The 24729-nt window shown below is 41.9% G+C and overlaps 1 protein-coding gene across 1 annotated transcript in view; it reads left to right on the top strand.

The window, feature by feature from the left end:
• Positions 1-24729, top strand: part of grm5a (glutamate receptor, metabotropic 5a) — a 45951-nt gene that overhangs the window by 1103 nt on the left and 20119 nt on the right. The window contains exons 4-6 of the mRNA XM_047378972.1: positions 2440-2701; positions 2861-2975; positions 20379-20628. Coding sequence (XP_047234928.1) covers positions 2440-2701; positions 2861-2975; positions 20379-20628 — 627 coding nt within the window. The remainder of the gene's footprint in view (positions 1-2439; positions 2702-2860; positions 2976-20378; positions 20629-24729) is intronic.

Raw genomic sequence — 24729 nt, 5'->3', positions numbered from 1 at the left:
AAAATACTGTTGATTGAGGATTGACTGTTTTAATTTCAATACGTCAATTCAGTTTTTTTTTGTTTCAAGGAAGCTTTAAAATAGAAAGAAAATCTAATGTTATAACCTAAATATTTTAATTACTCTCAATTGTTTTCTCAATCTGCAACCTGATATGTGAAAATTAATCATTGAATATACATCCACTACGCTGGCACCTCTGATAGAGATGTGAAAAAAGCAAAAAAAGAAAGAAAAAGATGTAAATATCTCTACCCTTTATCACAGTACCAACGTCTCACATTGAAGATAAGTTTGAGCAATGCAAAGTTTGAGTGACTTTCTTCAGGGTGAAAAATTCAAAGATTAATAATTTTTTTTAATTTTACAAAATCATTGTTGCTACATTAATTTGTATCCTTCAGAATTCCTGTATATGTTTAATTAAATATATTTTTCTCTATTTCAGGTGTTAGATTGTTTTCCTGTGGTATGACTATGTGAAACAAGAGGCTATTTCTCCTACCCACTCTTAAAAATAGTAAAGACAAGAAAACGTGCCATTTAACTTCATCAGATGTTTGTTGATCTTAATAAGTCCAGAAATGACTACATAAAACCAGCTACTTGCCAAAACTAGCCCATATTTACAGGCAGAAAAATGATTTAAAAAAATTTAAACAACTACAAATGTGATAAATAAAGCTGGGTGAAGATCCCTGTTTTTTTGCCGCCATGCACAGTGAAGAGGATGGTAAGGGATACAAAATATCCCCAAAGCTAGAAAACTGCAGCAAAGTGTAACATAGGGTCACCAAGTTTCCATAACAACCATTTATTTTAGGACTTCTAACACATCTTTGCCAGTAGTGCTGGTAAATGTGAAGGAAACTATCAACAACATTAAAAAGAGATAAACATAAAGACTGAAGCTTTAATAAGAAGTTTATATAGTTGAATGATCTGACGATAAGAGTAAAATGATTTTCCATGGAGACTTCTGGGAACTGGATACAGAAGAATAAACCTAATTAGTTAGAAGAAAAAGGCAAAGACAGAAGACAGTTAGAGAAGAAATCCAATGTGAATGAATAGAATGTAATAAACAAATGTTCCTTAGTTCTTTAAGAGCCAAGCGACCTAATCCAGTTGAACCAATTGCGTTTCACTGCTTGTAAAGTACCTTACAAACAGTGGCCCAGAAACTTTATTGTAACCGAGAGTTTCAAGTCCCACCATTCTGGCAGAGATAAACAGAGATAACCAGCAATACAACAGGAACTGGACAGGTTTGACACATTGGCACTGCATGTTTAGATGGGGGATGATGTTTAGTTGTCCAACCCATCTTTGCTCAGAAGTCAAAATTTTCAAGTTCCAAGTTGGAAAGATGAGCAGAAGGGTTCTCTGAAGCCTGAAGTCCAAGTGGGAAAGTCGAAGGTTTATCAAAGACTCTGATCTCAAAATCCAATATGGCTGCTTCGAGTTTAAAACTTTGTGATAGCTGCACTAAAAATATTTTTCTTGCACTTGTGATAGTCAACTTTATTTATATAGCACCTTACAATAAACAGGTTGCAGCAGAGCGCTGTCCAGCAAGAACTACATAACTTCAAAAGAAGAAAAGAATATGCCAAGATTCCTGATAGAAGAGTGATCATAGGAAGGGCTCAAGAATGGAATTGGAAGGATCTGATCTCCAAAATGCCTCTGTTTTATTTTTGCTGTGGTGGATAATAATAAAACATGTGAACATGAGGTTTTAGAGCTTGAAGAACTGAAAGGCAAAGAAAAAAACTGTTTTAGGTTATTATGCTAATACTAGTTAGTCTGACACTGGTTTTCCAGCTTGAAACAGAAGCATGGTTAAGATGGTTAACATGATGTTTTATTTTTCCAGATTGATGTTCTGACATTAGAATTAAGTAGTAGAACCACCACTGGTTCTTGGCACACCATTATCTGCTTTACTTTAAATTGTGATTCCTTTCAAATATTCTCCACTGCATCTCTCCTTTGAGTACTTTCTTTTTTATTTCACATGATTAGCATTTTTTTGTGGCTGTACAACCAGTAGTTCTTGTAACACAGTTTAAGAACTATGGCATTGGAGTAAATCAAGATTTAGTAGCTGGAGGCTACAGTCATTGTTTCCAAAATATTGTATGAAACAATCTTCTAGTTTAAAAGCATTGTAAAGGAACAAAAATGTCTTTGCTTCATGAAAAAGAGGTTATAGAAGTCAGCCCCAAACATACTTTTTTGAATTAAGACAAATCTCTCACTCAAAGCTTAGCTGAATTCAAGCTTAAAATAACTTTTAAAATGCCAACTTCACTGACTAATTCAGACCAAAACCCATTCTACCAACTTTGTTTGGAAGCTGTATCACATCTTCACCTCTTGCTCTAATCTCTTTACCAAAACATTTTGATGGTGATTTCAATCTTTTTACACCAGGGACTCCTGCTGGCACTCAGCAGTGGCGCTGGAGCAGAGCATTGAGTTTATCCGGGACACACTAGTGTCCAGCGATGAGGAGGAGAGCCAGGCTAGATGCACAGCAGAAGCTGGGACTTTACTTCTGCAAGGAAAGAAGCCCATCGTGGGACTCATAGGACCGGGATCTAGCTCTGTGGCAATCCAGGTGCAAAATCTCCTGCAGCTCTTCAACATCCCACAAATTGCATACTCAGCCACCAGCATGGATCTCAGTGACAAGGTAAAGCTGGCAAATAAATTGGAAGCTTCAAATGTTCTTGTTGAATTTTAGAACCTAGAGGCCAGATGCAATAAATGCAGAAGTCAGTGAACAGCATAGTTTTTGCAAACATGCTAAGTATGCTGCCAAATTTGTGAAGATGTAAATCTCTTCGAACAGAGCCTGTATAAATACTTCATGAGAGTGGTGCCATCAGATATGCAACAGGCCAGAGCCATGGTGGATATTGTCAAGAGGTACAGCTGGAGCTATGTGTCTGCAATTCACACAGAGGGTAAGATTGTATGCCTGGGTGCATACTTTCATCATTTCCTACACATGGATTAAGATACATACAGGTACAACCATTATGAAAATCGAGATACCGTCAAAAATGTAATTATTTCATTAATATAAGTAACTCAACAGGTGAAACTCATGTACAATCATGAATTAGAATAATATTTAAAAGTCCATTTATTTTAGTTAATTACACACTGACAGATGTTTCCAAGTCTTTGTTTCTGTTAATTATGATAATTTGTTGGTTATAGTTAATGACGAGACATTTTATCTATCTATCTATCTATCTATCTATCTATCTCTTTTACAGTGAGTGATTTTTATGTGAAAAAAAAACCTAAATGCCGTTTCTCAGAAATTAAGAGTATAAGACAAGAAAAATGAGTTTTAAAACAGAAATATCAGCCTACTGAAAAACGTGTAAAGTATTTGTACAATATGAGCCCTCAACACTTGGTTGGGAGTCCTTCTGCATGTCGTGCGACACAGGGAGGAGGACTCAAATGCAAGACTCAACACAATGGCATAAAAGCATTAATCTTTTAAATCAGTCCAAGGTCGATACACAGAAATCCAATACAACCCAAGCTGAAGTTTCCAAACAGAGGCAGATGCACATCCAAAATACAAGCTGGGTCAAAAATCCCTGGAAGACAATGTTTTAAAGAAAGGCTGGAATGCTTGACACAGGGGACGAAGACAAACTGGCAAAGGATGCTGCACGGGTGAGAAATAAATAGGCAAACAAATGAGGACAATGAGACACAGGTGGATAACATTAGGGTGTGGCAGAGGCTGATTGAAGAACGGATTCACAGGAAGTGATGTTTTCTGAAATGAGACAGGAAACTTCTCCACAAAATAAAACAGGAAGTAAAAAAAAAAAAGGGAAACGCTGCAAAGCCTTAAAACAGCAGAACTTCACACAACATTTCCCCTCCTCACAAAGTCCGGCCCCCGACGGAACAGGAATACCCGGGTGTCGGTCATAAAAGTTCCAAATGAGAGTGGGATTCAGAATGTCACTGGTTGACACCCACGACCTCTCTTCAGGTCCATAACCTCCCAGTCAACAAGAAACTGGTGACCACGGCCTCGGCATCCATCAGTCTCTTAACTGAATAGACAAGGCCACCATCAACAAACTGGGGGGGATGAGGGGTCTCGAGTAGATAGCCACATTTTCTGTCCCACTTGATAGGCTGGTGCTGGAACCCTGTGTCAGTCAGCAGCCCTCTTGTAGGCCAAAGACTGTTTTAGAAGGGTGCGTCATGCCCTGACCCAGGTGTACAATAGCGACGGATAAGGGCAAGGGCACACAGAACACCAACCTCCTTCTCAAGGGCTGGAAACAGAGGTTGATAGCCATGGACACATCCAAATGAGTTGCTTACTCCAGGAAGAGGGACACCTAAAGGCGAGGATGCCTAGACTCCTGATTCAGTCGTTCAGACTACCCATTAGTTTGAGGATGATAACCTGATGAGAGACTGACAGATGCTCTTAACAAGGAATAAAAAGGCTTTCCAAAATTGAGAGACAAACCTGGGACCCCTGTCAGAAACTACATCAGTCGAGAAACCACGTATTCAGAATACATGAGTCATTAGGACCTCTACTGTCACTTTAGCTGAGGGCAGCTTAACAAGAGAAATGAAGTGAACCATTTTAGAAAATCTGTCGACTACAGTGAGAATGGTGGTATTACCTGCTGAATCGGGCAGTCCACTAACAAAATCCAGAGAAATGTGAGACAAGGGTCGAGTTAGAATTGGGAGAGGATGGAGCAGTCCTGAAGAACGAGCGTGCGAAGATTTGTGCTGGGCACAAACAGGACAGGCTGCCACATTCTCCATAATGTCTCTCCTCAAAGAAGGCCCCCAAAACTGCTGCATTCTTTTGAACCCAGGATGACAGGAAAAATTGGAAGCATGTGCCCAATGGATGACTTAAGACCCAAGTTCTGGGGAAACTAAAAGCCGGTTCGGGGGACACCCGTCCAGAGGTTGGAAACCAGCAGTTGCTTGCTTGACCTGCTCCTCCACACTCCAAGTCATTGCCCCTACTACACATGAAAATGGGATAATGTGCTCTGGAGCCTCAGGGTGGAGGAAGCAGGACTATGTTAGCAAGACAGGGCATCTGGTTTAGCATTTTTTGAACCAGGTCAATCGGAAACAGTGAAGTTAAAACGGTTAAAAAACAAGGCTCACCTGGCTTGACGGGGGTTCAGTTTCTTGGCCCTACGAAAATACTCCAAGTTCTTGTGGTGTGTTCAGACAAGAAATGCCTGTTGTGTCCCTTCAAGCCAGTGATGCTATTCTTCTAGTGCCACCTTAATGCCCAACAACTCTCGATCCCCGATATCATAATTCTTCTCAGCAGAAGACATTTTACATGAGAGGAAGGCACAGGAGTGAATGTGATTTTACTGCAATGAGCGTTGAAAAGGAACTGCCCCCACTCCAGAATTTGAGGCATCTACTTCAACAGCAAACTGAAGCTGAGGATCTGGCATGGCGAGGATCGGGGCTGAAATGAAACTGCTCTTGAGTTCCTGGAAGGCCTTGTCAGCTTGAGGAGACCACAGAAACGTAGAAGTTGGAGGGGTTAAGGCATGCAAAGGTGCTGCAATGGTGCTGAAGCCCCTTATAAACTTTCTATAAAGGTTTGCAAAACCCAAAAACCTTTGTACCTCCTTTCTTGAAGTTGGGACTGGCCAGTCTCTCACTGCCACCACCTTGGCAGGCTCCATCTGGATCTCTCCCTGACCCACCATAAGGCCAAGAAAAGAGACCCTGGGCACGTGAAAGTCCCACTTCTCCACTTTCACATAAAGCTGATGCTGAAGAAGACACTGGAGAACCTTGTGAACATGGTTAGAGTGGGACTGCTCATCAGGAGAGAAAATCAGAATGTTGTCCAGGTATACAAAGACAAATTCATTGAGCATGTCTCTGAGCACATCATTAATCAAGGCCTGAAAAACAGCTGGGGCATTAGTAAGTTCAAAGGGCATCACAAGATATTCATAAGGCCCAATGGGTATATTGAAGGCAGTCTTCAACTCAGCTCCCTCCCTGTTTCTCATGAGTTGATAAGCATTTCCCAAGTCCAACTTTGTAAAAATTCTAGCATGTTGCTACAGTCCAAAAGCTCAAGAGATAAGAGGAAGAGGGTACCTGTTCTTGATGGTGATGTCATTGAGCCCCCGATAATTGATACATGCCCGACTCATCCTTCTTCTCTCAGGAGAGGAAGATGGTTGAATAATGCCTACCTTGAAAGTGGAGTCCACGTAGTCTTTCATGGTCTGCTGTTCAGGTAAGGACAATGAGTAGAGACGTCCCTTAGGGGGCGAGGTTCCCGGCAGCAGGTCATTGGCGCAGTCGAATGGCCGATGAGGGGGCAGTGAAGTAGCACGGGATTTGGTAAAGACTTCCTTAAGGTCATGATAACAGGTGAGAACTTTGAACAGTTCAGGAAAATAAGAGTCTAAATCTGGTGTGGATGGCTGGGTTTTAGGAGGAAAAACATTCTCTGGAGCAGTTTGGCTCTGTAGACAATCACAGTTCCAGGACAGAATAGAATCAGTGGCCATTAGCTGGGCAGTTGAAAATTATATGGCCCGACTGACCACAGTACAGACATAGGTCCATCTTCAGATGGTGCTGACGCTCCTAAGGAGAGATGTGGGCCCAGCCAAGTTCATGGGTTCCTCAGATGAAACAGATGAAACTGGAGCCATGGTGGGAGTCCGAGCATGCCAGGAAGTTCAATTGGCAGCACTGTGTCTCCATTGTCCCTGCACTGGTCCCCCACGCCTGGGAGGCTGCCCAGAAGTGAGCTGTTGCCTCTGAACCTGCTCCACCAAAAAACTGAGTTGATCACCAAAAGAAGTCATGATTTGGCACAAAAGCAATAATCCTTTAATACAGTCCAAGGTCGATACACAGAAATCCTCTCCAATCCAAGCTGAATTCCTCTGTTTCCAAACAGAGGCAGAGGCAAATCCAAAATACTAGCTGGGTCAGAAATCACTGGAAAGCAAGGTTTTAAAGAAAGGCTGGAATACTTGACACAAGGGACAAAGACAAACTGGCAAAGGAAGCTGCACTGGGTGAGGAATAAATAGGCAAACAAACACAGGAGGACAATGAGACACATGTGGATAATATTATGGGTGTGGCAGAGGCTGATTGAAGAAGGGAATCACAGGAAGTGAAGTTCTCTGAAATGAGACAGGAAATTACTCCACAAAATAAAACAGAGTTAAAAAAATTGAAACACTGCAAAACCTCAAACCAACAGAACTTCACATGACACTGCATCAATTACTACAATGCAGCGTTGCATGGAAGAGATCAGTCTGTAGCTCTGCTAAGGTTCTCAGGAAGCCCAGGTGACTTCAATAGCGGCCTTTGACGTGTTTGAGTTATTGGCTCAGCTGTCTCTCATCTTCCTCTTTACAATATCCCATAGGTTTAGGTCATGAGAGTTGGCTGGCCATCCAGTTTTGCTGACTTTAGTGTTGATAAAACACAGTGGAACGACACAATCTGATGGCATAGCTCCCCAAATCATACCAGAGTGTGAAACCTTCAATTGGAACTCAAGCAACTTGGATCGTGTGCCCTTCCACTTTCCCTCTAGTCTCTGGGATGCTGATTTCCAAATAAAAAGCAAACAGAGGACTTTAGGTCACCAAGCAATAGTCATGTCCTTTTTCTCCATAGCCTAGGTAAGATGCTTCATTGTTAAGATGCTCCTGAACTAAATACATTCTTGTTCAGGAGTGGGCAACATAAGGAATGTGACAGTTGTGGTTCATGTTCTGGATACATCAGTTTTTGGTGGCTCTTAAAGCACTAAACACAGGCAGTGGACACACAGTCCACTGCTTGAAAATATCTCCTAAAAATGAAGGCTGCAGTTAATTCTCTGATTCTAGTATTTGTTTCCTTCCTCTCAACTTTCCATTGATATTCTTTGAATTAGTCTTCTGTGAACAGAAATGTTCTTTAGCAATCTCCTTTTAGTAGTTAGTGTCGAAGCCGTCTCTGCTTCCCCGGGTCCGTTGATTTGGGCACAGGTTTCAAAAGAGTGAAATAAACACAAAGTACAATCAGCTTATGTTTGCCTCTGCGCAGAGTGAGAGATAGGCCCCAGCCAAACACCTGCAAGCCCAACTCTGGTCTCTCTCCGCTTCCAGCTCGTTTTATTACGTCTCAGGGGTGTGTTCAACATATACATATATCATGTCACTTATGTATAGCATAACAGTTCCTTATATCCAAATGACTGCTTCTGGTTATTTTCTTCTAGCAAGCTTATCCTCCCCTATGTTCTTCACCCCCATCCGGTAATCCCCTCTCCTTCACCAATTTATGACCTCTATCTTCACTCCCTATGCTTTACTCCCCTCTCCTCTATCTGCATATTCCAGTTACACACATAGATAGTTTATATTCTACAATCCCCCTTTTGAACTCTCAAAAAAGAGTTCACAATCTAAAATGTCCTTTAACCAAGTACTTCTAAGAATAAGTAGAAATAAGTAAAAATATTACTGTACCACATGTAAAACAGGAAAATCATTAAGAAAACATGCATCCATCTTATTATGCGTCCATGAATTCACACTCTGAGTCCTCATCCTGGTTAGGGTCAATTTGCAACAGTGGCATCGTTATCTTTGGATCCCTCTGCTCAATTGCGGAGGTGATGAGGCGCACCATTAGAGAACGAATGCATGTCACACATCAACATCCACAGGTCACCATTATAGCTACAAATACTGCAATAGAAATCATCAAAGACATTATCAAACCCTTCCAGTGTCCAAATATGTCTGTCATCCACTCCTCCAGGGGATTATCAATTCCAGAATGTTCATGCATGGTGGCGGAGAGGGTCTTAAGTCCCTCTAAAGCCTTTGACACTGAACCATCCGGTGCAGTGTTATTAGGAATAAAAGTACAACACATATCTCCAAACATGGCACACATGCCCCCTTTTTCAGCTAACAACATATCCAGTGCCATCCTATTTTGAACTGCCATGAGGGAAGTAGGGGCCAATTGTTCAGATAAACCTTCTACAGCGTCTTGAGTTAGATTGGCCAGACGCAAAACATTATAATGAATATAATTAATGCGGTCTACATTTTTGTTGGCCGTTACTGGGAACAAGGCAGCTATAATAGGGATGTTTTCAAATCCAGCTGATATTTGGTCTGCAGGTTTATACTCATTTGGGACTCCTCGCGGAACTCCAATTGCATCTATATAGGTGGGGGAACCCTGACTCAGGTCAAAAGTGGTTGAAGCACTTCTTTTCATAATATTTCTTCTCCTCCTACGAGTGAGTGCCAGTGCCTTATCTTGGTGATATGTCACAGAGGTAATATTAGGACCAATTAAAATCAACGGGGTCTGCAATCTGACCATTGCACATACTCCTATGGTGTTATTTGGTATATTAGTGAGAAGTCTATATCCTCCGCAGTAGTAATATAATCCTGATCGTGCCCAAAGTCCTATCACTTTCCCAGATGTGGTGGTATTACACCAGTCCAAGGGAATTTGTCCTACATTCACCTTTGGGGTGTTTGAGGTGAACTTGAAACAACAATATGTCCCATTCAGCCTCTGGGGAGTGAATGGTCCTGTCTTGGTATTGTTAGATATTTGTGGGAAAATACTGGCTAGAGTGGTACAATTAGAAGGTGTGGCCTCCTGTGTGAGTTTCAACATACAATTGTAACCCCATGTATCTTCTGGGTACAGAAGAGCCGGGTCAGTCGTTAAGTGTGGCCGTGCTGCTGCACAGGCAACGCAGTCTGCTTTACTTTGTTCTTTTGCTGTTTGCATTATCCATTGTAGCCACAAATTGTCTTCCACATAACCTGTGGCCATCTGTATTATTTCTAGGGGTTGTAGGGTGGAATAGTCTACTTTTACCACCCCCTCTAGTTGGTCTTCTGGTTCTGTGACTGTAGGAGAGCAGGTGGCCTGTACCTGAGGAGTTGGTTTATTTAAATTGATTTTGATTAGTACCTGGGGGTCGGTCCCTGTTACCTCTACGCCTAGAGTGAAATACATCACCTCATCCCACTTGTGAGAGGTGCGATGCAAACCTTCTTGTAACGATTTTATGGACAAAAGTAGTGGATTGACACCCCCAGGTGTGTTATGCGTCAATGCATTTCGTACCAGGCTGATTTGCTTGGCTTTTTTTCGATTCCATGAATTTATATATGTCAGGGTGGGTGTCCACCTACCCGTGTACCGCACTGCGTGACCCCAGTTTCCGCAAAGCTCGTTTTCCCCATATAAACTCATGGTCCTGCCTGCAGCGCATTGGGTGGAAACGTCGAGATTGGCACACAAATACACATCATATCCCCTCCAGGCAGTTGGATTCTTCCCACACTTTATGACATCACACAGGTCAAACCGAAAAGTGGTAGTTGCTCCTAACGTGTAATTTAGTTCTAATCCCTCATAATGCTTAAGGCACATGTCCTTGGGTTTGTTTACCTTAGACCTTTTGGACACCTTTCCGGAGTGGTTTTCAGAACATGTCTGGAATGGAAGTTCACAAAAATACCCTAAGATAAACGTAACAATGAATACTGAGAGTAACACTCCACCTATGATGAAACTCCTAGAGAGTCTAGTTTCCTTGCTTTGGGTACTCATTTTTTTTTTTTACTTATGAAACTTAAAACATAAACATATGAAGTTAAATCATAACCTGAAAAAGATACAGAAACATCAAAATGTAATATAAAATATAAAATGTTCGCCGAACAGTGTCTTCTGGGGTGGGAGGAAAACTCTACCACTCCTAGTGAGAGGGAAACTCAATCACTTCCGCCTCTTCTTCTGCTGTTCTTCCTCTGTCTTCAGCTCTCAGGGCAGACTAACCCTGGGCTAATTTCTCTCACCCGGGCATTATTCTGCCCCTTCTTGGGTGAGAGAAGTGAGATTGTCTTTTCCTGTGTTTTCGCTCAGATCTTCCTGAACCTGAGAGAGGGATTGTTGAGGTGGTTCTGCTCCTGCACACTGGCTCCAATGATACCAAGTAGCGGCTTTGCCCTTCAGCCTGACTGCATGGGTTGTCCTCTCTGTGACCTGAAATGGACCGGTCCACCTTGGCTCTGACCACTTTCTTTTGATGACTTTCAGGAGGACCCACTCGGCTTCCGAAGTGGTGGTTCCAACCCTGGTCTCTGGTTCTGCTGGGATCTGTTTGGAGAAAGCTGTAACAAGACTGTGGAGAGATCTGTAATAATCACGATGAGACATAGATTGTTCACACTCAGTGAGAAACGGTAACCTTGTTTGTGGGCCTGGAAATGGCCTCCCTGTTTGCAGCTTATGTGGGGTCAAACCATGTTTCTGATTTATAGAACTCCGTACAGACATCAGAGCTAATGGTAAGGCAGTAACCCAATTCATTTTGGTCTGTGCACAGATTTTAGCCAATTTGGTTTTAAGAGTTTGATTCATTCTTTCAACCTTCCCCTGTGACTGTGGATGATACACAGTGCCAAATGAGTGTTTCAGTCCCAGGAATTTTTCCACTTCCTTCCGTTCCTCATTTTTGAAATGTGTTCCGTTGTCAGACCTTATTTTTGCTGGAAAACCGTGTCTAGGGATATAATGATTTATCAAACACTTCACCACAGATTTGCTGTCTTCCTTTTTTGTAGGCCATGCCTCTGGCCATCCAGTAAATGCATCCACACACACCAACAGATATCTGAACCCATTTACTATCTCAGTCATGTCTGTATAATCCATGATAACCTCTTTTCCTGCTATTGGGTCTACTGGAAACTTTCCAGTTGCTGGCTTCAAGGTTGGTCTAACATTGAACTGCCTGCACATCTCACATGAATTAATCCAATGCACTGCCATTGGTTTCAAAAAAGGGTGCCACCAGTGTTCAAGATTTTTCAACATTTGCGTTGTTCCCACATGTCCTTCTCCGTGTGCTTCTTCTAGGGCTACTTTGGTAAGACTTGGTGGCAAAATGGGACATCTGTCTGGGCTTCTCCAGAGACCAGTCTGATACTCTGAGCCCCCTCGGGCCTTCCAAACTGATTTTTCCTCAGGAGAGGCCCCCTTTTGTAATTTCATTACTTCTTCCAGGGTGGGTTCTGGTGTCCACCCTGCTTCTGAACACAGCATTATGTGCCTGGGCTGATATCCTGCACACTGTTTAGCTGCCTGATTACCTTGTGCTACTCTGGTGTTACTGCTGTCAAGTCCTCTGCATTTAATGACGGCTACTTCTTGAGGGAGCAACAAAGCTTCAGCCAACGTTTTCATTTCCTGTTCATGTTTAATGGGTTTCTCTCCTGCAGTTCTGAATCCTGTCCTCAGCCACTGTTTGAGTTCTACATGTACTGCTCCTGTAGCGTATGCGGAGTCTGTGTAAATGTTAACCTTCTGTCCTGCTCCTAGTTCCAGAGCAGCTCTTACTGCCAAAACTTCTGCTCTCTGCGCTGGTTGTGCGTCTGTCAGTTCCTCTGCCTGTACTGTGACAAAATCTGTCCCTGTGTCTTCCACCACCGCGTATGCTGCCTTAAGTCCTTCTGTGTCATGTCTGAAGCAGCACCCGTCTGTGTACAGGTTTCGGGCGTCTTTTAGGGATGTACTTTGTAGATCCGGTCTGATTTTTTAATTGAACTCTCCTTTTTCTGTGCAGACATGTGGTGTACCGGTAGTTATTCTATCTGCCATGTTTATTCCTTCATGTGTGTATGTGATGTTTGGGGCCTCCAGCACCTTACTCAGCCTCTGTTGTCTCAATGGTGAGAGTGTGAAAGCCTGAGAGTTCACAAAGGCCACCACACCATGTGATGTCAATATGTTAAGAGGATGTCCCATCACTACATGAGCTGTTTTTTGAATTATTTTAGCCATCCCTGCTGCGTGTCGGGTGCACTCATGATGTCTTTGTTCCATGTTGTCCAGCATTACACTACATGAGGACTGTCCTAACCCCCCCCCCCCAGATCAATGCAGGTAAACCAGCAATGGTCAGGGTTAAGATTTGTCAGAGCAACATAGGGAACGGTAGGGGTGGCCAAAGCTGCATTTATGGCCCGTAAATCATGTGCCATGCGCCATTTACCCGTTCCTTTTTTCTCCATTGGCAGAATGGGTGTGTTCCATGAAGAGGAATGTGCGGACTCTAAAACACCTGAGTTCCAGAGGCCTTCCACTGTATCTTTAATGCCTAGTTCTGCTGCTGGTTTGTGAGGGAATTGGGGCTTCCATATTGGTTGGTCCGTGGTCAACTGAAAGGTAATGGGGGAACATTGAATCAGGCCTACATCTGTGGGTCTCTCTGCCCAGAGGGTGGAAGGCATTTTTTCCACAATAGCAGCTGCCAGCGGATGGTCTGTTTTTTCCCTACCATGGTGTCTGTCTAACTGAACATGCTCCAGTGTGCCCACATCCATGGAGTGGTTGAATATGCGATAAGTGTTACCTGAGGGCGAGTAAAAAAAGTCAGGGGTTGCCAAAGGCTGCCAATCCTGTAGGTTCAGGGAGCGTTTTAACACACCCTCAAGTTCACGTGCTTCATGACCTGGGTGCAGAGCCAAAGAGACATGAGACACGCCATCAGACCACATCCTAAACCACACTTCCTGCTCTTCAGTCAAGTGAACCCCGGCCACCACTCCTTCTGGTGCTACATAAATGTCTGTGGTGGCAATGTCCCAGTGTGTACCCTCTAACTCATCAGCAAAGCTTTCCTGGTAACATTCACAATTATTTCTATCATAAAACAAGGTGACATGTGGGGGGTCAGGAGGAGGTACATAGGGCGCCAGAGTGGAGACCCAGGATTTCCACCAATGGAAAGCCGAGAGAATGCCTCTGTGCGCGGTGGTTTCAGGTTGCAGCAAAACCCAGTATATATCAGCCATTGAGTCCTGCAGTGGCTGGAGGAGGTATTGTCCATGTGAAAAAGAAGTGTTATTGCCACAAAATAACTGGATGCCATTGGGCAGGTGAACCTGCAGTCCATCAGTCCCGCATAAAATGGTTGCTCCCAGTTTTATTAACATGTCTCTACCCAATAAATTTACTGGTGTGTCAGTGGAAACTAGATAACTGTGATTCAGTGTCTGTCCACCAATTTCAGTCTTTAAAGGCTTGGTATATGGCAGGACCTGTTTTGCCCCCGAGAACCCCATGACAGTTGTAATCCTGGTGGAGAGTGTGTTTGGAGGAGCCTGTTTGATGGTTGAACATGTGGCCCCAGTGTCCACCAGAAAAGGAAGGCTATTTCCGGACACAGTCACAGACAGCAGGGGTCCGCAGTCCCGCTGTCTTCTGGGGTCGGTGGGGACCTTCAGTGGTGCTCAGGCCAGAGACTAGGCTCGTCCCAGGCCGGTAATTGGAGTTGTTGTCCGTGTGCGCCACGTACTGGGCCACCTCTGCCTCTGTATGGACAGGCCGGAGGAGCCATGGCGGGACCATAACACCCATACCCTCCGGGTGGACCATTCTTATGGGGGCAGTCTCGGGCCCAGTGTCCAGGCTCATTGCAGTAATAACACACATCAGCATTACCCAGTCTCCTCTGTGGTCCTCTCTGGAATCCCCTTGCTCTTGGCCCTCCCCATCCCCCAAAATGACCAGCATGTCCCTGATATGGGATCAGGGCCTGATGCCACTGTCCTGCTGTTTCTCGATTTCCAGGAAATGGAGGAGCCTGAGGGGGCTGAGACACTGCACCTTCATACATAATTTTAGATGTTTTACCCTCCTTCTTCTTTTCCCCGACCTTCTGTTTAGCTTCTGCTAATTGCATTTTCAGGAGCTGAGTTTGTAACGTTTTTAATTCACTTTCCTCATTTTGTTTTGCCTCTTTGAGTTTAGATAAATGATGCATCAGATGGCGATCCCATACCCCAGTCTCTGATCCAGGGGGTCGGGATTATCCTCCATATTAGTTTTAACCTGCAACGGTAACCCTCTTAAGACAGCATCCCGGAACCAGTCCCTTTGGGGACCAGCTCTGTCTGGATTAGTTCCTGTCTGTGTTTGCCACATGGATTTGCACTGATCTAAATATTCTCTGGGATTTGTGTTTGCGTTCCAGTCAACTTTTGGAATGGTACGTCTTCTGGTTACTGGATACATTTGTCTAAGAGCTATGCCTATGAGAGTGGAATAGAAGGTAAATGGATCCCCATTTGGTGCTGCTGTTGTACCCGCAACAAGCTCTATGTCCCTACAGCTGTGTGGCTTCATGCATCGTCCAGCAATGGCCCTGTAATCACCTAGAGCTAACGTGGTGCCTGCTGTCAGGGAGTCTAGTGTCTGTAACCATATAGAGGCACCTTCTGAGATCAGGGGCAATTTATCACACAAAGTGGTAAGATCTCCCAGTGTGAATGGCTTGTATCTGTTTCCTCCAAATTGTTATTGGAACAGTGGACCCATGTAAGAAGGTTTGGGCAGGGTTCGGGGTCTCATGTTATAGCCATGTCCAGCAGGGGGAGGAATAGCCTCAGGTACTGGTGGCATTGGGGTTGAGGGAGATGACATAACTTCCTCATTTTCAATTGGTGACTGATTCTGTACTGTAATGGGTGGTGCCTGCATAGCAGCGTCATAATAGGTTACTGCAGTCAGTGGTTCTTCTTTTACCCATTTCCCTGACACTGACATTTTAACTGAGCCCTCAGTTACATCTGATTTCAGAGATGTGACCAATTCCATATCGCTAGGTGAATGGGAAATATACGGGGTGGACCACTTTATTGGGCCAGAAGCTGGCTGCAATTTGTCCCGTAATACCCGGTCAGCAAATGGGTCAATTAGTGGAGCCTGTGAAATGAATGAACCTCCACAAGACAGCTCAGACTCAGCACTGGAATGTGAGCTGAAAGAGACTGAGGCCAAGGGGGAGGGGGAGGGGGAGGGTGCAGGCGGTGATGGGGCAGGAGGAGGCTGGGCATTTACTGGCGGGAGATCACACACGCTCACGTGTCCCCCAGTAACTTGCAACGTGGGGTATAAGCCAGTAAGAGGAGAAGTGGGGGCCGTGGTGTGTGATAAAGTGGGCTGATTTGCAAGAAGTTCATATGACGGCAGCATTTCAACTGTACTGCTATCTTTAATCTGTCTGCTTTTCCTGTCTCTTTTATCAGTCATAGCATGGTCACTACTTTGCCACAGCAAACCCATCTGTGACCAACATTTTTCATCTTTTTCTGCTTTGTCTCTAAGTTCCTTCCACTTTCCTCTTCCCAACCACCTGCAGTCTCTACACTGTTTATCAGCCAACTCTTTCTCCTGTTTTGACTTTTATCTTCAACCAAAACCACTTGCCAACATTCTCTCTATCTGTCTTGCTCTTTCCATCTTTTGACAATTCTTCATTTATTTTAGAATCCATCCGTTTAACCAACTTCTGCTCCCCTCTGTATTCATGTGATTTCTTAATAGCGGCTTTCATTACTAGCAGCTGGTTCTCTATGCTCTTCCATGGATCATTCTGTTTCTCTCCACTATTATCATATTCACCTTCCATTCTTATGACAACTACTATCCTTTTTTCTAAAAGATATATTTAATGCGTTATCTCAGTCACTCACTCATTCAGTTCTGGCCGACCGGGACGTATGGCACACTATGTCCCGAGTTCCCGGTCCAACTGAAGGTTCTCTAATTGACCCTCAGGACACCAGAACACATCCAACCCCCAGGAGCCTGTTTTCAGTGGCCAGTCCTTGTTATCACCGTCAGGTTACCAGACCGAACACTTATCCAGTCCCCCGGGCCTTTCACACCGTTTTTCTTTTTTAACCCGCAATGGGAGCCGCTCGCTGCTTTGGCGTTCTTCCCCAGCACACAACCGCTTTCATTCACTCGTGTTTTCCTAATTAGTCTGTTCTTGCCAGAGTGTGTGTCCAGCTCACAGCTCATTCACTTTTTAACCCTAACAAGTCTGATCTCGTTGGTTATTTATCCAACTTACAGCTCATTCGTTTAACTTTTATTTCTGTCTGATCTTGTTGGTTGTACCCAACTCACAGCTCATGGCCGGTCTTACAGTTGTAATAACTTCTGTTCACAGCTCTTAAGAGAAACGTCTCGAACTCACAGGACTTCCTATTCTTATGGTGTTATCTCCACCGCTTATATTGTTCCTTCTGTGTTTATGCAGACGTCTGTAATCTGAGTTTTCACAGAGAAATATCTCCGTTACTCATCAGCATTCATCCACAGTGTATTTTGCCTGGTCTTGTTCTCAATTATATGTAGAATTCGGGGTTTCTCAATTCCTCCGGGCCTCTAACCCAGCTAAAAGTAGTCCTCCGTCGAGGACTACTCTGAACTGCCACGTTCAAGAAACTACTATATTTTTCCACAAAACACCACCACTAAGTCTTGTAATTCTCTTAAAACAACATCCTATTCACCAGTTTAAATCCTAGTCAACATTTATGACACTCTTTTTCTTAAGTTTTGGCAGACTCAGACTTACTAAGACATCGGACACAATATTAATTTAGCCTATCGAAAATCCAAAAGCAGAGTTTGATAAAACAGTTTCTGCTTACCTTTTCTGTAGTTTTTGGCTAGCCTGTGTCCGGTGTCTGTTGGTCATTGTCAGTGATCCCAATTTTTCACCTGTTCTTCCAAATCCTGGACGACGCCCCCAAGTTGTCGAAGCCGTCTCTGCTCCGTTGATTTGGGCACAGGTTTCAAAAGAGTGAAATAAACACAAAGTACAATCAGCTTATGTTCGCCTCTGCGCAGAGTGAGAGATAGGCCCCAGCCAAACACCTGCGAGCCCAACTCTGGTCTCTCTCCGCTTCCAGCTCGTTTTATTACGTCTCAGGGGTGTGTTCAACATATACATATATCATGTCACTCATGTATAGCATAACAGTTCCTTATATCCAAATAAGGAGTGCTTCTGGTTATTTTCTTCTAGCAAGCTTATCCTCCCCTATCTTCTTCACCCCCATCCGGTAATCCCCTCTCCTTCAACCAATTTATGACCTCTATCTTCACTCCCTATGCTTTACTCCCCTCTCCTCTATCTGCACATTCCAGTTACACACATAGATAGTTTATATTCTACATTAGCAAGCAATCTTCCCAATGATTGTGTAATCAAAAGTATGGCCTTAACATTCCATTTTTGTAATAAAAATAATTTTCTTATAAATGTTATGAGATATTAAAATTTTCTAGAACTGCATTCTGGGTTTCATTAGCTCTGTAAACCATAATTATCAAAATTAACACTTTGTAAATGGAATTGGTGAAATTACTTAAAGTTTTCACAATATTCCACTTTACTGAGATGCATTTTCAGTTTGCAAGATGCATCACTGCAACAACAAATACAGTAAATATTTTTTGTAAAATGTGTATCTTTAATGTTCTGAGCTTGTAGTGTCAGTAGGTTTAGGTTTTTCATTGCAACAAACAGCAAAGCTATAACATATATTAGAATATGATTTACTTCACATAGCCAAAATTAGGCTTTTCTTTACAGAAATGCTTTGTATATGGTAGGATATAGAGGATTTTAAGAGGGCTAAGTCTAAAATTAGAACATTCCTGTGCTTTAAACAAGGGGACACATGGCATCCCAAAATAATTTTCCTTCCTTTTGAACTGTAAGCCCCCAAACCTGGCAGAACACACAAGGAATCCACACACAAGGCTATTTTCACAGAGGAGTCCTTAAACAACTAATCCTGTTTATTCAGAAACAAATGTGCTGCCAGTGTATAATTCTTGATACTGTATTTTTTTTTTTTTTTTGATATTTCAGTGTGTTCTAACCACTGTTTATTAATGTGTCTAAATAAATGCTGAGTCTAAATTGGATTTTATTTTGTATTATATAATAAATAACAGACTTGTGTTGATTACAGTTTCGAAAAAGCTCCGTTATTTAACAAATGTTGTTCTCTGTTCTAAGACCTAATGTAGTCAGTAGCTTCAATAAAGAAAACCTTGAAAATTATAATGAATAATTTATTCCCAGCTTCCAGTAGGCAGTGGTCTTGTGCAGCATTCCTACAGAAGTAGCTAATTTCAAGCACTTGTTTCCAAGATCTTGCTCAGTTAGTTATAATCCATATTTCGTTACCATAGGCAAGGGATGGAATGTAGACAGATCACTAAATTGAGTTCTTTGATTTTTGGCAGTGGTCTTTCTTCAGCACTACAGACTAGAATAACGGCTTCATCACTTAAGACAAGGCCCCAATCCATCTTTTCGTCTGCTGTTCTGTCCTATTATCACTAGTGAATAATACACCAAGATCCTTAAACTCCTCCTGGAGGGAGTAGTACCTTTTTGGCTCGAGAATCATGACTGGATTACGCTCAGCTGTGAACTGCTCCAGTGCCCCTGGGGTCATGGCAAAAGTAAAAATGATACACTGATGTTCTCAAACTTGACACCTTCTTGATTATATCTTAAAATCCCTTCAATGACCACCAAATAATAATAATGATAATGTGAAGATAGTTCTTGCTTTGGGCATGCAGGGTAAGATAGCCTTTAAAAGCAAACCAGGTACCCCATACTCGTGCAGGACTTCCCACAAAATGCCTAGAGTGACCCGGTTCTTAAGTTTTCTCCAGATCAACAAAGAACATGGACTGGGCAAATAAACTCCTATGAATCCTCAGCACTTTAAGAATGTAAAGATCTTTCTATTGTATGTTTTACTACTGAAAACATAATTTAGTTTTGGGATAAGATTATCACCAAAATGGAGAACAACCAAGTTTTTCAAACAACCAGATATCTCTGAGAAAATCTAATTATCTAAAAAGTGTTGTCCTTTATTACTGACTAATGGCTCTATTGTATTAAAATTATTAATTCAATAGGCTATGTATTTGCTGGGGTTGGATAAAATTAATAATGGACATTAGTCATCAGGGCATTTCTTTCATTTATCTGCTTGTAGCACTGCACTCTGGTTCTATGAACTAATGGCAAAGTTTATGACCCAGTAAATAATAATAATTTTGGTATATACTTGCACAGCAGCAGAAACTAGGTGACCCACTTTTCAGGAATAACAGCGATGTCAATCACTCGACAGCAACTCCCATGACAAGAACAAAATTACCACATGTTCAAGTGCTGTGCTGGCAAGTGTATTCCTTTGTTTTCTTGTACAGCAGTCATACATGTGAGCCTACAGAAGAAATGGTGCCTACAAGAAATTTGTTTGAATTTTGAATAGATGCCACTAAAGTATTTCTCAAAAAGGCATTGTTCTGTCAAGAAAAGTCCCAGTTGTTCCATTTCATTTAGTCAGATTGCGTAACAGACACCTCACTTCATGTTGTCAACATTTTGCTTCCCTTTGTAGGTAACTATGGTGAGAGCGGCATGGAGGCATTCAAAGACATGGCAGCAAAAGAGGGGATCTGCATTGCCCATTCTGACAAAATATACAGTAATGCAGGGGAACACAACTTTGACAAACTGCTGCAAAAACTCAGGGGCCATCTACCTAAAGCCAGAGTGGTGGCCTGCTTTTGCGAGGGTATGACAGTCCGAGGCATTTTGATGGCGATGAGACGACAGCGCCTGGTGGGAGAGTTTCTGCTGGTGGGAAGGTGAGCAGGAAAATCTATCATTTAAAGTTTTTGGCTGCATGTCTTGTCGCTGAGTGTTTCACTTGCCTTTTCTAGGGAATAACAGAAGCCAAGTTTGTGCCTCCAGATTCACAGTCTTGTTGCTTTCCAGTTCAGACTTTCATCAGATGTCCAGCATCATCCATCCTGATGTATATGTTGATCTTCTTGGCCATCTTTGTCCTCTCATCCTCATCATCATTGCATCTTTCAGCTTAAAGGTAACCAGGAAACCTCAAGGTATTTTCATATTCTTTGGTATTTCCATTCACAGTATTCATATGTTTTTAATTTTTGCACATTTTGACACATCGCACCCACAAGCTTTAATGTATTTTATTGAGATTTTGTATGATAGACCAGCACAAAGTAGTGCAAAAAATGTGAAGTAAAAAAAAAGGTATATAACATTTTTGCACATAAAAAGTAATAGGTTGCATTTAGTAATACCCTGATTAGTAAACTGAGTCCACTGGTGTTTAATTAAATGTCATAATAAACATAACAACAGGTCTATGGCAACTCTGGAAGATCTGCAGGTATTCACTGCTCAGATGCGAAAATGTGTTGACAGAACTACTAGCTGTGTACTTCAGAACTTTGACTGTATGACCTTAATGAAAAGTCGCAAGCAGAAAGTTGTTAAAGAAGGCCACTAGAAGCACTGATTGTAGTTTGCTAAAATTCATGTATGAGACACAGCAAATATGGAAGAAGGTATTATGATCAAATTGTGGTATTTTGCCAACATGCAAAGGCTGCATGTCAGAAAAATAACGCTGCAATACACCCTGAGCACACATGGTGAAACATAGTGCTGGCAGCATCATGCTGTGGGGATGCTTTTTCTCAGCTGGTCAGAACTCGGGGTCATATCAGTGGAGCTAAATGCAATGCAATAATGAACAGGAATCTGTTAGATGTTTAAGACTGGAGAAGAGGCTCACATTCCAGCAGGACAAATATATAGCTAGAGCCACAATGTGATATATATCAATGCATTTCCTGTTTTGGAACGACCAAGTAAAAGAGAGTCTGAGACATTTTATATCCAATCTGAGTGAGCATGAGCTATTTTGCAGAGAAGAATGTAGATCTGGTAGAAACATACCTGAAAATAATTTGAACTGTAACTAGAGCAATGGGTGGTTCTACAAAGTATTGACTCAGGGAGGTTGAAAACAAATGCACACACCCCTTTTCAGACTTTCAACTGTAACAAATTCTGAAAACCATATCCTTTTTCCTTTTACTCTACAAAGATATGCTACTTTGGGTTAGATGTCAAATAAAATTTCAGTGATACACATTGAGGTTTGTAACTGTTTTGTGCCAATATTTGAAAAGGTTTAAGGGGTATGGATATTCCTGTGACTAGCAGTGACAATTTTTTCTATATAATCTTTTATAATCAGATTTATTATGTATGCAAAGCACATGATAAAGGATCAGTGACCAAAAAAAAAAAAAATCAAATTGTCCAATCTGAAGAGAACGACTGTGTTATCTATCCGTGTTTAAAAAAAAGTTATAGAAAGCTGTTTTCTCGGTTTTAATACAGTAAAACAAACCTCCTTTTTACCATATTATACAACTGCAAATTATTCAAAAAGAAAATCAGGCAAAGATTGAGCGAAAACATTCAGGAAAAAAATGCATTTAAAATCATTGGAGATTAAAACAAGTGGAGGAGGGCCGATGGATCTATCGAGAGGTTCCAGTCTCTCTCCGAGAATAACGTGTTTTATTTTAAGGCTCAGCTCTCTGGCTCGCTCCCATCCCTGGTGTTCTATAAATGCCTTTCCTCATTAGGAGCCACATATGTAGGCTGTCGCTCAAATCTGACAGCAGGAAATGTAAAATAACCTTGAACTACATATTGCAAAAACACAACTCGCTATACTTTACATTAGCTCACACAGGTTCTAAATACTGTAGTTGTGGTGCCATTGTTTATTTATTTTTAATAATGCCAGCCAAATAGTTAGCATTTTCTTTGCTGATTTTAAGTTTTAGGTTTAAAATTTTGAGATATGCTTCTCAGATACAAAATTTGCCCTTTTCATGTAATCACTATACCAGGTATCAATGTTTACTTAATTGACAGCTTTGATTTTTAAATCTATTTAGTTTTATTGATTGCTCCTGCCTAATTTAATTTTTACTCTGTTTAGTGACCTGTTGCCAGTTTTGCATATGTGTGTTGTGTGTCCGGGCCTATATCTCATAAAAGGAAATAAAAAGTAGGAATTGTTCGCATTTTTGCAGAAAAAATGAAATGGGAGTATTTTCCACTCATACCACTCATACCTTTCCAAATAAAAGGCTAAAAGAGAATGATTGCTATTTGTATCCTGTTTCATTTTTTTCTGATACCCCTAAAGAAAATCCAGTGCAACAGATTGTCTTCAGAAGTCATCTAATTCCTGCAAAGAGTCCACCTATGGGTGTTTATACAGCTGTGAAGGCTTGAGTGGTTTGTTAGTGAACATTACTGAACAAACAGCATCATGAAGAGCAAGAAACACAGCAGACAGGTCAGTGAGAAACTTGAGGATTAGGTTAAAAAAACAATATCCAACGTTTTACATCTCAGTAAACACTGTTTGGTCTATCATCCAAAAACTGAAAGAGTATGATTCAACTGCAAACCTATCAAGACACGGCAGTGGAATAATGGTTAGGGATAACATCAATTAAAAAAAGCAGCCATGAGAACCACTGCAAGTCTGGAGGGGCTTTAGAGATCCACTTTTCAGGTGAAAACATCTTTAGACGTACACAACAAAATCTTGACTTTATGGAAAACAGAAAAAAAATCTGTTTTTAAAATAAAGCCACAAGAAGTCTTCTTTGTAGTTTGCCTCAAGTATGTAAGAATCAAAACAAACATGCAGAAAAAGGTATTCCATTCATAAGGGACCAAAATGGAACATTTTGGCCTACATGCAAACCTTGTGTGGTGGAAAATTAACACCGCACATCCCCCTGAACATATCTCCATCATGAAACATGGTGGTGGCAGCATCATGCTAAGCAGAGTTTTTTTTAGGAGGAACATAAAAGCTGGGCAGAGTTGAATGCATGATGGATGGAGCTAAATACCGGGCAATTCTGCAAGAGAAGCTGTTAAAGGCTGTAAAAACCTTGAGAAAAGAAAATTTTTTTATTTGTGTGTTCGAATGGTGTAGTCAAAGTTCAGACCCCAATCTGAATCTGTGAAAAGACTTTTAAATTGTCATAAATTGCTGCTCAGAGACAGTCTCCATCCAATCTGATTGAGCGTGAGCTATTTTGCAAAGATTAATGGGCAAAATATTTGGTCTCTAGAAAGGCAGAAGGGGGGGGGTGGGTGGTGGTATAAACTGCAAGCCACACTTTTCAAATTTAAATATTTTAAAATTTTTGAAGACCATATTTCATTTTCCTTCTACTTTACAAGTATGCACCACAATTAGTTTAGTTGTGTGAGTTACAAATCTCCACCCTGGATTCTGACTGCTGCATGCACAGTTTCTTCACACAAGAACTCATGTTAATCACATGGGATTTCTATTACTGTTAATGCAATGTGATCCCTCATTGGTTTTCCACCCACAAATGCAGCCATTGGAGCAGAAACACAGCAGCTGAGATTGCTTAAGTCATCGGGGAGAGCTTTTACTTCATTTAGATCAGACAGTTGTTGATGTTTAGTCTTTTTTTCCCTCTTGCTCGGTTTAAGCAAAAAATAACATCTTCCTTGCTTCTGGATTGTTAAAAAAAGGCAGCTCTAAAGTGTATGAAAAAGCAGTGCAAGATGTCTGTGTATGTGTGTGTGTCTGTGTATGTGTGTGTGTGTGTGTGTGTGTGTGTATGTGTGTGTGCGTGTGTGTGTGTAAATGTGTCTTCAGGCATGTAGGTGGTATAGCAACACGCCGTATGCAGCATGCTGCCCTGCTAGGTCGATGTGTGGGTTTCAGAGCGCTTGTTGAACAGTGATTCAAACTATCCAGGGTCAAAGCCCTCTATGCTTTTCAAATCTATTCCTGCCTTTTTAATGCCAGTGCACAATTTCTGTACTCGCTTCTCTAAGGATGTGTT

This window comes from Girardinichthys multiradiatus, chromosome 11 (assembly GCF_021462225.1).
Source record: "Girardinichthys multiradiatus isolate DD_20200921_A chromosome 11, DD_fGirMul_XY1, whole genome shotgun sequence".
Lineage (NCBI taxonomy): Eukaryota > Metazoa > Chordata > Actinopteri > Cyprinodontiformes > Goodeidae > Girardinichthys > Girardinichthys multiradiatus.
Note: the sequence above shows the minus strand (reverse complement) of the source record. Positions and strands in the feature narration are given on the sequence as shown.